Source organism: Lissotriton helveticus, chromosome 8 (assembly GCF_964261635.1).
Source record: "Lissotriton helveticus chromosome 8, aLisHel1.1, whole genome shotgun sequence".
Classification (NCBI taxonomy): domain Eukaryota; kingdom Metazoa; phylum Chordata; class Amphibia; order Caudata; family Salamandridae; genus Lissotriton; species Lissotriton helveticus.
The window spans coordinates 49,621,465-49,638,267 of record NC_136069.1 but is presented as its reverse complement, the minus strand read 5'-3'; the positions used below and the strand labels follow the sequence as shown (position 1 = coordinate 49,638,267).

General features: G+C 47.5%; 1 protein-coding gene across 4 annotated transcripts in view; it reads right to left on the bottom strand.

Moving 5' to 3' along the window:
* Positions 1-14,198, bottom strand: part of LOC144772342 (uncharacterized) — a 148,332-nt gene extending 134,134 nt beyond the window's left edge. For 2 of the 4 annotated variants that reach the window (XM_078656594.1, XM_078656591.1), the window contains exons 1-3: positions 13,742-14,008; positions 11,499-11,594; positions 11,185-11,295 (exon numbers count right to left, since the gene is read on the bottom strand). In XM_078656594.1, coding sequence (XP_078512720.1) covers positions 11,185-11,295; positions 11,499-11,508 — 121 coding nt within the window. In that variant the 5' untranslated portion in view covers positions 11,509-11,594; positions 13,742-14,008. Of the gene's footprint in view, positions 1-11,184; positions 11,296-11,498; positions 11,595-13,741; positions 14,009-14,031 lie in introns of those variants that run through there. The other 2 variants (XM_078656592.1, XM_078656593.1) reach the window with 2 other exon arrangements.
* Positions 14,199-16,803: the final 2,605 nt, after the last annotated feature.

Below are 16,803 nucleotides of genomic sequence, written 5' to 3'. Positions count from 1 at the left end.
GACATGGTAATTAATTTTCAAATGAGGATGTATATTAAATAAATTTGAAAATTTGAAAATTAATTACCATGTCTTCAAAGACATGGTAATTAATTTTCAAATGAGGATGTATATTAAATAACATTCCCTTGAGTTTATTTTGATGAGGTGTTTTGTCATTGTTCAAATTTTGTATTTTTGAATTTGTGTGTTTTATCTTGTTCCAACTGGGACCCCTCTTTTTATACCATGTAAGGAGCAGCCATCAGAGTTTGTAGGAACCTTGCCTTGAGTTCGGGCTGTTGAAGTAGATTTTACATGGAGCTGGAGTTAGTACGCAACCCTGCCTGGCCCCGGTCTAAATACCACTGACGTATGACCAAAAGAGCTGCACCATTCTTGATATTTCCAAGAACAGTTTTAGCTACTGACTCAATGATGCCCATCACATGCATACTTAGGTCTACTTCTGGAGAAGATCCATGCTCCTCCTGTATTATATTTAGACCCTGCTGTATATGGAATACTATGTGAGCGAACGAACGAACGAACGAACGAGTGAAGCAGTATACAGGATTGCAAAATAGTTTCCAGAGATTGTCACTGTTGTGGATTTGGCAACATCCCATTGGAAGGCACAGATGGAGTAGTTTCTGTCCTGTAACTCCAGTTCTGTAGTAGGGGTATCTCTGTTATAGTCATAATCTAGTGAATAGTCCCGCCCATGTGCGTGGACCCGGAGCAATCAAAAATAATCTCTTACACTGTCAAAGAATGCAGAAATGCATAGACAATTAAGAGAGAATTTAAAGACAGATAATGCAGCCTAAAAAGGCTACACTGTCCAGTACTTCAACTAGAAATTCCACCATAAAATCCACAAAACAGCAAAGCCTGTACAGATTTCCCTTGCTTTACCAGCAAAATCCCTCAGGAATGATAGAGAGAAGAACCTGGACAGACAAGCCCCATAGGCTGCCATTATGTGGCTCAAATAGGATACTGTGCCTTTAAGGAACCTTCCAGAACCTTCTCCAAGTATCCCAGAATGCACAGCAGGTCCAACTTAGTTTCAGTTCTTTTTGAAGGCGTAAAAACGCCAGACCTGTAGCATTACGTACATAAAAGAGTCTCCACCGGGGAGGCGGGAGGGCGCTTATGACTATAACAGAGATACCCCTACTACAGAACTGGAGTTACAGGACAGAAACTACTCCTTCTGTAGTAGGGGATCTCTGTGTATAGTCATAATCTAGTGAATAGAATGGCAAGCCCATCCCCACACCAAGCGGCGGTGGAGAACAAAAAATTACGCCACTATTGTGCGAACAGATTCCGCAGCGAAGCCTGCCCAACCTGAGCGTCTGCCCTGGCATCAGAGTCCAGGCAGTAATGCTTAGCAAAGGTATGGACCGACTTCCAAGTGGCCGCCTTGCAGATTTCTGCAATGGGAACATTACGGAGCAACGCTGTCGTGGCAGCCTTGCCCCTGGTGGAATGAGCCTTAGGTTTGCCCCCTATGGTCTTATTAGCTTTGCAGTAACACAATTGTATGCAGGACACAATCCACCTAGAGATGGACTGTTTAGAGGTAGCAAGACCTGTCCTGACCGATCCATAGTTGATGAACAATTGGTCTGACCTACGAATATGTAAATGTAAATGTACAGGAATTTATATAGCGCAAATCACCAAGCGGTTTCTAAGCGCTTGCTTAGGAAACCCGTCCTGGTATTCCCCTGTGAGATAACCCCAACAGGGTATCCACAAGGTGAAAGCCAGGCATCCCGCCGCGAGGGGCCGTTGTGGAGATTAAGCAAGCTATTGCCCAGAGTCGCAGAGTGTGAACCCGTGAATCAAGTAGGCACCAGAGCGAGAATTGTCGAGTCCATGGACATTTTAGGACTCAAGACCCCGCCGAGCCGGGAATTGAACCCTAGTCCCAGACTGACCTCTGCTTCCAGGTCTGCCTCCTCTAACCAGTGAGCCACACTTCTCCACATATCTTTGGTTTTATCCAGATAAAATTTCAGTACCCTCCTAACATCCAGGGAATGCAAAGATCTTTCCGCTGGAGATGAAGGGTCCTGAAAAAACGTAGGTAAAGTGATAGTCTGATTGATATGAAAATCAGAAACAACCTTGGGAAGAAACTTAGGGTGAGTACGCATAACAACCTTAGCAGCATGAAATACAGTATAAGGTTCTTGGCAACACAATGCCTGAATTTCACTCACCCTGCGGGCCGATGTAATGGCCACGAGGAACGCCGCCTTCCAGGACAAGTGCTGCAACGAAGCCTTATGAATGGGTTCAAAAGGCTCCTTCATCAATCTGGACAGCACCACATTCAAGTCCCACGAAGGCGAAGGAAGCCTGACAGGAGGGAATACTTTCTTCAAGCCTTCCAGAAAATCTTTGATCACAGGGATCTGGAAGAAGGAAGTCTGTGAAGGGCATTTCCTGTAGGCAGTCAAAGCAGCCAGATGAACTTTAATGGAATGAACATTAAGGCCAGACTGTGCCAGATGCAGTAGATATGGAAGGATGACATCCTCCTTGCATGTAGTAGGGTCATGGTTCTTAGACGTGCACCAGATGCAAAACCTCTTCCACTTGTAAGCATAAGAAGTCCTAGTGGAAGGTCGCTTAGCCTCCTTCAGTATGTCCATACAATCCTCAGGGAGATTCAGATGGCCATATTGCACTACTTCAGGAGCCATGCCGCCAAACTCAAAGACGAGAGGTTGGGGTGCACCATCCGCCCCCCGAACTTCGTGAGAAGGTCCGGCCTGCACGGCAGCTTCACGTGAGGAAGGAGAGACCGGTGAAGAAGGTCCGTGAACCACCACTGTCTGGGCCATTCCGGGGCAATCAGTATCATCCGTGCCCTGGACTGGGACAGCTTGATGAGAACCGTCGGAATCAGGGGAATGGGTGGAAAAGCGTACAGAAAGCTGTTCGACCAGTTGATCCATAACGCGTTCCCCAGCGTCCCTGGCTGGTAGTACCTGGAGGCGAAGTCTCTGCTGTTTTCGGCAGTGGCGAACAGATCTACGTCTGGAGTCCCCCACCTTGCGAAGACTTCTCCTAGTACTTCGTCATTTATGACCCATTCGTGGTTTTCCTGAATCAGTCTGCTCAGTTCGTCTGCCTGAACATTCTGCACACCTGGCAGATGGGTGGCCGTAATCGACAGTCCTCGAGCCAGAAGCCAGTGCCAGATCGCTTGCGCCTCCTGCGACAGAGTGCGCGATCTCGAGCCCCCCTGCTTGTTGAGGTAATACATCGTTGTTGTGTTGTCCGTCTGAACAAGCAGAGAGTTGGTCTGAAAGGACGGGTGAAAGGCCTTCAGTGCCAAGTGAACAGCTCTGAGTTCCAGGAAATTGATGTGGTACGTGGACTCCGTCGGGGACCACGTCCCTTGAATCTGCAGGTCTCCGGAGTGCGCTCCCCAGCCCTGGAGAGACGCATCCGTCACGATAGTCTGTGTGGGAATGTCCTTGTGGAAGGGAACCCCTCTGAGGAGATTCTCCTTCGAGCACCACCACTTCAGAGACTGAAGAGCATGTAGAGACAGCCGTATCTTGTCGTCCCAAGATCCTCTCCTCTGGTCCCATTGATCCTCCAAACACTCCTGTAGCGGCCTCATGTGCAGCCGCGCATGTGGCGTCAGGAAGATACACGAGGCCATCGATCCCAGCAGAGAAGACACCGTCCTCACTGTCGTGGATGGAGTGGACATGAGAGCCTGAGCCTTCCGAAGGAGTGATAAACGTCGCTCTTCCGAAGGAGACACGCTTGCTGACAGCGTATCGATGGAGGCTCCCAAGTACTGGATGCACTGGACCGGAGTCGGGACAGACTTGGACATGTTGATGTGCAACCCCAGCTTGTTCAAGAGAACGCACGTCTTCTGGAAGTGTGCTTGAGCTTCCGAGAAGGAGGAGGCCTTGATCAACCAATCGTCCAGGTACGGGTAGACAAACACCTTGTTCTTCCTCAGGTGTGCCGCTACCACTGCCATGCATTTCGAGAATGTCCTGGGTGCAGACTTCAGCCCGAAGGGAAGCACCGTGTACTGATAGTGATTGGTGCCAACTTGAAAGCGCAGAAACTTCCTGTGTTTGCATGCAATTGGCACATGGAAGTATGCGTCCTGTAGATCTATGGCACACATCCAATCTCCTCGTTGCAGCTGAGGATAGATCTGATGCAACGACAGCATGCGAAACTTTTCTCTGCGAATCCACTTGTTTGCCTGTCGCAAGTCCAGAATGGGCCTGAACTCGTTCTTGTCCTTCTTGCGGACCAGAAAGAACCGGGAGTACAGACCTCTTCCTCTTTGAGACAGAGGTACGTCTTCTATCGCCATTTTCCTTAGCAGGATGTCTGCCTCCGCCTGGAGCTCGCGCAGTTGGTACTGTGAGCTGACCGGAGGGATCGATGGAGGCGGGCTGATGAACCGAAGACTGTATCCATTGCAAACAATATTCAGCACCCACTTGTCCTGAGTAATTTTTCTCCACTCTGCCAGAAAAAATTGAACGCTTCCCCCCACCGGAGCGGGTAACGGACGAAGGGGAAGTAACCGCTCAGGGTCGAGACCCGGCCGGGCCCTTGGTCGCGGTAGAGGACTGCTGTCTACCTCTACCCCCCTGGCGTTTCTGGAAGGGCCTTCTGTACTGCTGCTGCTGTTGTGGCTGCTGCTGATGTTGCCCAGAAGTCTGTCCCCTTCCTCGACCCTGCGACCCGAACCGTCGCTGGAACTGGCGGTAGGGTTTCTTCTCCTTGGGCTTCTCCAAGCCCACCGCCGTCAGGATCTCAGCCTCGGCCTTCATCCTGGCCATTTCGTCATCCGCGTGTTTCCCGAAGAGAGTGTCTCCGGAAAACGGCAGATTCGCCACACGTTGTTGCGCTTCAGGCTTAAGCGACGTCAACCGGAGCCAAGCATGGCGTCTCTGGTTAATACCGTGGCAGTATCCATGCGCGGCCAGCAGGGAGATATCTGCCGCGGCACTGATGGCCTGGTTAGAGACCAGCATCCCTTCCTGGACGATCTCCATGAAGTCCTCTCTGCGGTCGTGCGGAACGAGGTCCGCAAACTGTTCCATGGAGTCCCACAGTGCCCGGTCGTATCGACCCAACAACGCCGAGTCACTGGAGGCCTTCATCGTTGTGGAGGACGTCCCACACGCCTTCCGTCCAGCAGAGTCAATCCAGCGGCACTCCTTATCCGGAGGCACGGTGGATGCAGGGGAGGTGGCATGGAGCTTCCGAGCCGCCGTCACAATCACCGAATCCGGTGCCGGGTCCTTTCTCAAGAAAGCCGGGTCCGACTCAGGAGCTCTGTATTTCTTGACGAGCCTGGAAGGTGCAGACTTCACCACCGCCGGCGTAAGGAAGAGCTGTTCAGCCGGCTCAAGGAGTCCTGGCACCAAAGGCAGTAGGGGGCGAGACAGGTGTTTCTTATGCAATGTCTCAAAGATCACAGAAGTCGAAGGCGTAGGGGCAGTAACCTTGATCCCCAACTTCGCCGCCCCACGCAGGAGAACCTCCTGGAACGTGTCAATGTCATCTATCGGGGACACCCTAGTCTCCGGTGAATCTGACAACGTAGGTGAGTAGGAACGGGTCCCGAAGGCAGAACGGGACCTGGACCTATGTCTCCTATGGCGATGCCTGGATCTCGAGGAAGATCCGTGTCCGCTCCTAGATCTGTCTCTTCTCCCAGAGCGAGACCTCGATCTCTTGGGTCTGGGACGCTCCGTCGGCCTCCTTGGTTCGGACGCCCTAGGCTTCGGAAGAACCTTCGACTTAGGAGTCTTCTTCGGAGGCGTCGGGTACTTGGGCATCGACACCGACCTCGGTGGAACCGGGGGAGGAGGGGTAACCGGAACCGGGGCCTGCGGAGCCGGCAATGGAGGAGGGGTCGGAGCCCTCGGAGGTGGACCCCTAGGTAAAGGAGGCAGAGGAGAAGGAACAGTAGGCTTCTTCGGGGTATACACCTCGGAATACGCCGTTCCCGGCGAGCCATCACCCTGTCCAGACTGTGGGGAGCCCCCCACAGTCCTGGGCCTGTCCTTACGACCTCCTGACGCTGAAGAACGGTGCTCAGACGTCGACCGTGGGTCCTTCGACGTCGATCGGCCCTTGGGCGTCGACCGTTTCACACTCCTCGACGTCGAGCGGTGTCTATGCCTCAACGTCGACCCCGACCAGATGGATGAACCTCGAAGACGGGCGATGGCGCCTCGACGGCGACCTCGACCTCTTCGTCCTTCTCGACGTCGACCTCTTTGATCGCCTCGACGTCGACTTCTTCGGCGCCGGAGACCTCTCCCGTCTCGACGGCGACCATGACGACGAGGATCCCCTCGACGACGACGTCTTCGACGGCGAACGGCGGTGTCGCCTCGACGGCGAGCGCCGACGCCGGGACCTCCGATGTCGTCCACTCGATGCCGACGACGAGGAAATCGACACCGGCTTCGACGGCGGCCTGAAAACGTCCCTCGACGTCGACGGGCGACGTTTTCTCAACCCAGAGCCCTGGGGAGACCGGGAACTGGCCGTGGACCTTCCTCTCGACGTCGTGGTCATAGCAACTGACCCAGACGGAGATCTCGGACGTGAGCTGGACTTCCTGCCCCTGGGGAGCCCCCCAGAGGCCTCAGCATGGGCAGCAGAAGCCCTTCCAGACCCACCTCGAGGCTTCAATCTTTTTTCTTCAAGTCCCTGAAGTCTGAACTTCCTCCTGTCCTTCAGGGTCCTGCCAGAGAAGCCTCTACAGATCACACAATCCTCAGGGATGTGGGAAGAGGGAAGGCAGAGGATACAGACCTCATGGGGGTCTGACTTGGCCTTCTTCCTGGAGCACTCCGGGCACTTGTCAAATAATGCTGGCATTATGGACAACCAAAGAGTGCAGAAACCCAAGAAGAAAGTCACCAAAGTACTTTAACAGTACAAAAAAATCGAATTTAGTGAAAAAACACCAACAAAAACCCTTGAAAAGGGAGAGCTCAATGCTCCAGGGACCTGCTTGCAGGAGCCGGAAAAAAGAACTGAAACTAAGTTGGACCTGCTGTGCATTCTGGGATACTTGGAGAAGGTTCTGGAAGGTTCCTTAAAGGCACAGTATCCTATTTGAGCCACATAATGGCAGCCTATGGGGCTTGTCTGTCCAGGTTCTTCTCTCTATCATTCCTGAGGGATTTTGCTGGTAAGGCAAGGGAAATCTGTACAGGCTTTGCTGTTTTGTGGATTTTATGGTGGAATTTCTAGTTGAAGTACTGGACAGTGTAGCCTTTTTAGGCTGCATTATCTGTCTTTAAATTCTCTCTTAAGTGTCTATGCATTTCTGCATTTTTTGACACTGTAAGAGATTATTTTTGATTGCTCCGGGGTCCACGCACATGGGCGGGACTATTCACTAGATTATGACTATACACAGAGATCCCCTACTACAGAATCCTAATTCTGGGTTCATCCTGTGGGGTTGAGTATGGAGCATCCCATCAGCCTCTAGATAAGATCTCATTTAGCTTAGCTGGGTAATGCCCTATTATTGCGTTTACAATTTCTGTGTTAATAGTGGAGATTTGTGCACCTGTGACTTCAGTGCCAAGCTGCTGTAATACAAACTGTCTCCGCTATCTGTATATGGTTATTCCCTCCGACAACATCTCCCTAGTCTTTGGTATTGGTAATCAACTCCTGTCTAGGTGAGGCACGTACGCAGTTAACGCACGCACTGTCTGTTGCGAAAATGAGAAGAGTCCTTAATTGGGAGAGGATGTGGCAAGTGAGGTCGATCTCAAATCGGAGGAACCATCCTGTGATTCTGGGCAAATCATTTAATCTCCCTCTGCCTAACAAAAATTAATGTGTCTTTGTGTAACGCAACTGGTGCTCACGTAAAGTGCTGTGACACATACCTTCGGGTCAAGTTCACGCTATATAAAACTGTGTAAAAAACAAGATCATTACTTTTATGTATGTTAACAGCACTTTAATTAATCTAATGGATCATAGTATGTCGGAGAATCTATTATGGCTTACCTTGCGAACAGCCCTGCTGCATCTGCAACATCTATAGCAATGAATGAAATAATATATTTCAGCACCATGTATAGATCGGTTCTCATCACCAGAGTAAATTCACCTCCTTAAGAAAATCCTCTTGCCGTCAGAAGGGCAATAAAACTGGGGCGCACATGAAAGAGGGAATGAGGAAATGTCTAAAGAACACAGCTACTCAAAAGTGTGTCCCAGCGCTAGACGTGTACAGGCAAATTCGCAGGCCATTCTATGAACGGTGGGAATGATTCTTGAGAAATGGCACACAGTGATAGTGGTTCCATGCTTCGTGGCAAATACCAACTAGCATTGGCATAGCCAGTAGGTCTCGCCTTTGGGACAATGGGTGTTTGGTTATCAAGCACAATATCATTGGTGCAACAACATCAACTGTTGCATGGCTAAGCACTTATAAGGTCCCAGCGGTGAGATCTATTGGCTTTGCCAATGCTTGTTAGGTCTGGCTTATCAGCACAACGGTTGCAAAACCTTATGTGACCAACAGAAAAAGAGCTTTCAGAAGTTACTCTTTCCCCTCTTTTCGGGACAATATTTATCAGTGTTAGACATTGTATCAAGGACTCCAGTATAGCTGGCCAGAGTGGATAGTTTTGTTCATCACTTTGCTATCCTCCAGTGTCCCTCTTCGCTGTCTTACAGAGATCAGCCGAGCAAAAATGGCTGCTCCTCCCCACCATTGTTTTTTATCTGGGAGACCATTGTGTGTGTCTCCAAGTCCTTGTGATCTGACCAATTGCTTGAATTTGAGGTGTAATATAAATGTATCATGATATATTGCATGTACAGAATGGGTCGCACTCCGACTCCACCCACCAGCAGGTGTGCCCCAGGAGCATCATGGTAGATGCAGTCTTTAGATAGCGTGTGCGCTATATCGATGAAAAGTGTGTTTGTAGCAAGGTTGCAGCACCAACTCTGGACACCGGTGTTTCGGAATAGTTGTTCCTCGTCAGCAGAGTGGCCAGCACTAATCTGCACCCACCTGGTGAAACACTCAAGACTTTCCAAGTGTACTCGCTTGTCGATCTGAACTGCATCTACCATGATGCTCAGGGGCGACTCTGCTGGGAGGTGAAGCAGTGTGCTCCCGCACCGACTCTTTACTTAAAGGCTCCCTCGAGCCGCTGTGGGCTGACGAGCTCGTGGAGAGGCACCTGCGCGCCTGGAGAGATACTACGTTCCAAGGATACGGCAGCCTGCTCAGCAACCCCGATTAATTTTGCCTAATCTCTGCTGATGACGAATAATAATTCAGAAACACGTGTCCAGAGATGGCCAGCACTAATCTGCACCCACCTGGTGAAACACTCAAGACTTTCCAAGTGTACTCGCTTGTCGATCTGAACTGCATCTACCATGATGCTCAGGGGCGACTCTGCTGGGAGGTGAAGCAGTGTGCTCCCGCACCGACTCTTTACTTAAAGGCTCCCTCGAGCCGCTGTGGGCTGACGAGCTCGTGGAGAGGCACCTGCGCGCCTGGAGAGATACTACGTTCCAAGGATACGGCAGCCTGCTCAGCAACCCCGATTAATTTTGCCTAATCTCTGCTGATGACGAATAATAATTCAGAAACACGTGTCCAGAGATGGCCAGCACTAATCTGCACCCACCTGGTGAAACACTCAAGACTTTCCAAGTGTACTCGCTTGTCAATCTGAACTGCATCTACCATGATGCTCAGGGGCGACTCTGCTGGGAGGTGAAGCAGTGTGCTCCCGCACCGACTCTTTACTTAAAGGCTCCCTCGAGCCGCTGTGGGCTGACGAGCTCGTGGAGAGGCACCTGCGCGCCTGGAGAGATACTACGTTCCAAGGATACGGCAGCCTGCTCAGCAACCCCGATTAATTTTGCCTAATCTCTGCTGATGACGAATAATAATTCAGAAACACGTGTCCAGAGATGGCCAGCACTAATCTGCACCCACCTGGTGAAACACTCAAGACTTTCCAAGTGTACTCGCTTGTCAATCTGAACTGCATCTACCATGATGCTCAGGGGCGACTCTGCTGGGAGGTGAAGCAGTGTGCTCCCACACCGACTCTTTACTTAAAGGCTCCCTCGAGCCGCTGTGGGCTGACGAGCTCGTGGAGAGGCACCTGCGCGCCTGGAGAGATACTACGTTCCAAGGATACGGCAGCCTGCTCAGCAACCCCGATTAATTTTGCCTAATCTCTGCTGATGACGAATAATAATTCAGAAACACGTGTCCAGAGATGGCCAGCACTAATCTGCACCCACCTGGTGAAACACTCAAGACTTTCCAAGTGTACTCGCTTGTCGATCTGAACTGCATCTACCATGATGCTCAGGGGCGACTCTGCTGGGAGGTGAAGCAGTGTGCTCCCGCACCGACTCTTTATGATATATTGCACTTCTAGCAGTTAAGCCAAATAATGTACGCGGAAAGGGAAAGCAGTCACTGTGGGTGTATGAGAGTGCCCGCAACAGCGTCCTTGCGGATTTTTAGGAGTGTAAACAAAACAAAAGTCAGCTATGAAACGAAGGACACATAGCAAAGGCTGCCATTTTGCTCTTGTTGCACATTCCAGCTTCCCGGCATATTGCTGATAAACTGAGGTCACAGAAGCACAATGGCGTTTTATCTTGGAAGTTAATGTTGTGATAAACAATGAAATCTGCTTGGGAGCTCTGGCAATATGGGTCGCCCTTGGGTTACTGTTACTTTTATAATTGCTTAAAGAGCTGCTGAATTGTTGAAACTGCAAGCCAGCACAACATCCTGGAGCTGGTACTAAGGATTAATATTTTCCTGCCAACTCCTTACTTTATCTTTTCCTAGGTTGCATTGGGCCTGGTCTCAATAGCTAGATAACTGTGGCACTCCGACCATTTATATTTGCTAGTCTTACACAGCTAAAGATTGCAGTTTCTTTTACTGCAAAAAGGTTTCTCTTACTGTGAACTTTAGGCGCTACTGTGTCATAATTTTGGTTAACATATTGACATCCTGTATCTGCCAGCTTGACTGTAGAAGTGACCTTTCAATAATCATAATTGCATCATCACTCCAAATTGATCCATTTGAGTTTCATAATAGGTTCTATATTCCCACAATATGATATATAGAATTAGAGGACTTACTGGCTGGAGTGTAAAAGTTTGTAAACTCCTCTTGGGTCTGATCAGCAATCGTATAGGCCCCTTCCTCTTCTTTGATGCTGCCTGAGAACATTTCTGTTGTGAGCTCTTCTCCTGCAGTAACAGAAATATGAAAGGGTGGTGTCACAGCCAGTCAGAAGAGCTGCAGATGGGACCCTGAACCTCCGTCACCTACCACATGCATTATCAATTTCTGCACTTTTTTTTAATATGATATATGGGAAATAAATTCACGCATTCACAAGCACATACATTTCAAGCAATAATATGATTGTGGTTGTAATTGGAAAACAGACCTGTTTCCATCTAGTATCTTGATGACAGTTTTGATCACTTATGTTGCACGTTCATAATTTGTGACATGACTAGAATTTGTTTATCAGGCACATTCCCTGGAGAGAACAAATGGTGAGAATGGGCTACAGTTGTGATTTAATCATGGTTAGTGTGGCTTATCAATTAGTATGTTAAGTTGTCTGAATTATTACATTTAAGTACATGGCCCCTGTATAACCCCCGGGGTAACTCTTGTTGATAAATAACTGATCATGGCCCAAGCGGGCACTGGCATGTAATGAATAAATCCAAAGGATTGCCTTGTTAAAACTTTAAGATCAACAGCTGTTACCATAAACCTCACTGAGTGTATTTGCTTTTTCAGTGACTATCTAGGGTAAGTTCAGCGTAAATTTAACTCATCACATTATCAGTCATACATCAAAATAAACAATGAATCACATTTATGCTATTGTAAATTACTCATTATTGCATGTCCTCAGACATTTATTTGACCAATCAAAAATTGAAATTAAATCGTCGTAGACTCTTTTAACAATCTGTTACAAAAATGTATACAACATAAACAAAACAATATTCTTGATTACAAAATTATTTGACACCCAAAAATCAACGCTACCTGTCACTCATTCACATTCTGCAATTTAAGGGGCAGACAACCTCTCCCTAGAGTGCCTGCATACAAGTTAAGTCTGTTCTATTTACCGGAATACAGGATTTCAGAGAGGTGTGCGCAACCACATTTATTTTTCTAGGGTAAGTGACACACTTTATTTCCTACCCCCACCGTGTAATGCCTCACGCCTTGCACAATAGGGGTAGGCTGAAAGGCCTACCCAGGACCAGCTCCTGACCTTCAGCGGGCAGTCAACATCCACTGCTTACAGCCTTCAGCTGCGTGCTGCAGTTCTGTCCACATTGCCTGCTGCAGCAAACCTGTAGGAGATCGCCAACACAACTGAACATGGTCTTCTGCCTTTGTCAATACTGGAGGGCACTACCATGTTGGGCAAGCCAAAGGCTGTGCGTAGCATGGGTTGGACACGAGCCTCACACCACCCTACACAGGTGGCCTACCCCACTGTGCACGTTCTTTGGGTATGCGCAGTGGGGTTACTTTCTTAATTCAATTTTTTTTATGTAAAAACTATTATTTTCATGAAATCACAATGTTCTACCCCCAAAAGTGTATTTTTAGATACTTGGCTTATGATATCAACAGAATCCCTCAATGGCAATACTGGACCAAACTGCAAAGTTATGTAGTTTTTATATTACACGTGTACTTTAGGGGAGCTATGATGAAAAAATATTTTCTTCAAAGAGCTAACAGTGGGTACTGATTGGCATTATAATAGTTACGTTTTATTTACCTTTCATGAATAAACTGTTGATAAAACAAAGGACAATGGTGAGGGCCCAGGCATTTACGCAACAGTGTAGCTGCAGCATTTACTGCTTATTAGAGGGCCCAGTCATTTACGCAACGGTGTAGCTGCAGCATTTACTGCTTATTAACTGATTGGCAACAAAATTCGCAGATTTAAAAATAAGATGGTTCAGACTCAAGTTGATGAAAATCATACTGCCAAATAATGTCCAACATTTCCTCCCTTGGTCACAGAATTTCGATAACCTCGCTGCATAATTTTGTTCTTTATGCACCATAACCACAGTAGTTCTGACAATAGTAAATGTCTGCAAAGGTTTGTAGAGTGATTTCATGCTTGGATTATAATAATGAAAGCAATATTTCACAAAGAACTGTGAAATATTTTCGATTTTTCAGTTACCAGTGAATATAGGTTGTTAATCGCCCATGCACTGTGTGTAATAAAAGCCCTCAGACAAGTATTACATAAAACTTCTATAATTGAAGAATAAAAGAAGCATTGTACGCGAGTGTTTGTATGCAATGTATTTCATCAGCATTGCACGGACCTTGTAGGCTCGAAGTACAGATTCTTCCATTTTTGGAATTGTGGAATATTTCTGCATTTGTCTGGGGACTGTTGATTCCCAACAGGCTGGCACTGACTCCACAGAAGGTTTGGACTAAGGCAACACACACCTTAACGTATGATCTGAACACCAATTTGCCAACCCCCACAGTATGGCCAAAGGATGTGGTTCAGCAGGTAGGAAGGTAGTGTGTAGAACCAATGGAAACCTGTGCCATCAGATTTCCTGACTAGGAGGCTGTCTTCTTGTGTGAGTAAACGTGTTTGTTGTACAAAGTTACCTGCGGCCTCCTTTGGTATGTTATCTCAATATGGAACGCCGCTGTTCAACACAGCCATTTTGTCAACAACAAGGAAATCAGGTACGTGCCGCCGTTTTGAGCAGAATCGATGAGGGTGGGTTTCTGCGAATACCGGTAAAACACTCTTTTATACCGCTATTTTTTTTATTAGCAATTATTCACCTTTGTACTGCATTAATTGAACCTTAGGTATGTTTTTCCCCCCTTATGTCTACCAGGCGCTCCAATAACACTGTAAAGGACAAGAGTCTGTTTCAAACATTACTCGCCCTTTTCCGGTCCCTGGTGGTCCACCCCCACCCTTCGCTTCCTTGGGACTCCTCGTGTGTGAGCGCAGCGACGGCTCCGTCCCCGGGCAACAGCCGCGACCCTCTCCCAGGAAAGGCCCAGGACGAAAAGAACCGCTGGAAACAAGAGCACCGACTGCTTCCGGGGCAACCACGCGGAAAAGGACTCGGGTTCAATGCGCATGCGCACAACAGGCACTCTCTTTTGAGCATGCGCGCTGGGCAAGACATCTCCCCGGGCGCATGCTCATTCCTACCGAAATTAAAACTCACAATTACGCATGCGCAAAGCGAAATGGCGCCTTCATTCCATTTGGCGCGCGATTCGAAAGGCTAGTCTGCACTAGGGTGACGGTCGGTGACCAACCTTCCGTAAATTCCGTTAACGGACGCTGTTTATCCGTAATTTTCATTGTTTCGTGTGACAGCCATTGAAGGGGTGTGTTTTAACCTCCAATGGTCGCCCAGGTCGTTGTGTGATGAGCCTATAAAGCTACCTAGGAATGACAGAAAGCCATCAGTCAATCCCAGTGCACACTACAGGACTAATCTCATTGGCAAAACTGTAATTTTTAGGTCTCGCTGAGCCAACGCGCATGCGTTGTTCTGCGAGAGTTAAGTAAGGGGCTTTCAAAAGTGCTCCCAAAGGCTGCAGGCGGATGAGGTACAGTGCATGTGCGCCGGGCGCGTGCACAATTTGTCAGGCTGCAGCCTTTGGGAGCACTTTCGCGGCCCCCTTTATTTTCTCAGTGAGCCGCGTGGCCACTGAGAACATCAAAGCGGCCGCGAAAGTGCTCACCATTTGTCACCCCCTCCCTTATCCCACTTCCCTTTGTCTTGTTTAATCTTCAAGAGTCATTTTCATGATTCTGACCTCCTGCTAGCATCAGCGTGGACTGGAGGCTTTGTCTAACTCCCAATGTTTGTTTTCATGTGAGGGGTTCACCCCTCCCTCCCCCCCCCGCCTCCCCCATTGGTGTAAGTCCTGGTTCATATTTGCACTATAAACTCCACAGAGTGCCAGACCCCGATCATTCATACAACCTCCACCTTGGTATGTTGTGTCCAGAAGCACCTAACCAGGTCTGAAAACTGTGACCTTAAGCCAACAGGGACATGAGTGAGGGTTTTTAATAATGTTCACTCTTATTGTGTTCCTTCAGACTTCTCTTCATTTTCCTTCCTTTGTGCTATGTAAACACATTGACCAAAACACTCACATGGCAGTGTGTTCTTGGTCTCTGAACATAGTGACAATTGTTCACGTGGTTTATGTGGCATAAGGTGTGTGTTACATCTTTTTGATGTTTTGTGTTAGTAGAATGGTGAGATTGTGTTCCGTTACAGACATGTTTTGTTATGTCAGTTTGTTTCTTTATTACGAATTTAAAAACCAACATCACAAGCCATATCACACGTAGGGGTCATAAATAGATTCAAACTCAATCTGTGGCGAAGCATAGGATAGAACAAAAAAGATCGACCTCACTCTATCTATTTATCTATCTATCTATCCATCACCCTTACTCTATCTATTTATCTATCTATCTATCACCCTCACTCTATCTATCTATTTATCTATCGCCCTCTATCGCCCTTACTCTATTGCCCTCACTCTATCAATTTGTCTATCTATCGCCCTCACTCTATCTGTCTATCTATCACACTCGCCTCACTCTATCTATCTATCGCCCTCACTCTATCTATCTATCTATCACCCTCACTCTATCTATCTATTTATCTATCTATCACCCTCACTCTATCTATCTATTTATCTATCGCCCTCTATCTATCGCCCTCACTCTATCAATTTGTCTATCTATCGCCCTCACTCTATCTGTCTATCTATTGCACTCACTCTATCTCTCGCCATCACTCTATCTATGTATCTATCGATCGCCCTCACTCTATCTATCTATCTATCTATCTATCTCACTCTATCTATCTAACGCCCTCCCTCTATCTCTCTATCGCCCTCCCTTTATCTATCTATCGCCCTCACTCTATCTATCTATTGCACCCACTCTATCTATCTATCGCAACACCACAGCATCACTCAGCACCACCACAGCATCACTCAGGGGCACCACATCACTATATGCTACCACAGCATCACTGAACGCCACAGCATCACTCGTCGCCACCACAACATCTCTCAGCGCCACCGCAACATCAATCTGTGCAACCATTCAACGACAACTGGTTCAAATATGTTCTCTCAATGTTTCAAGCTTTATTACAAATGTCACAAAAAGATGTTAATATTTCACTTCTGTTCTTGTATTTCGTCACAATAAAATACACTGAACATAATCTTCACAAAAGTTTAAGCTATTGCCATTATAAATTACAATAACTTTTATTTAAGTATTAATTATTAAAAAAGATTGTTATTTGTAATATCAATACATCTAAGTCACGTAAATACAACACACATTGCATTGCAAATGCTATAGGTGTCACATTGGCGAAAGTTAAAATTATTGGCATTGGAAATGATAAAGCTATTGATATAAGCTATTTTCAAAACTAACACATAAATAAAAAATTTGTCATTTACAATACCATTAGCTCAAACTTTCCTAATGCGAGACTTATTGCATTGCAAATGCTTGTTTTTTTTATTTTGCAAATTTATATAGCACAAACTAGCCTTGAAGGTATTGGAGCGCTTTACATGAGCACCAGTTAAGTTACACAGGGACACATTCATTATGTGGCAAGCACGGGGAGATTATGTGGTTTGCCCAGAAT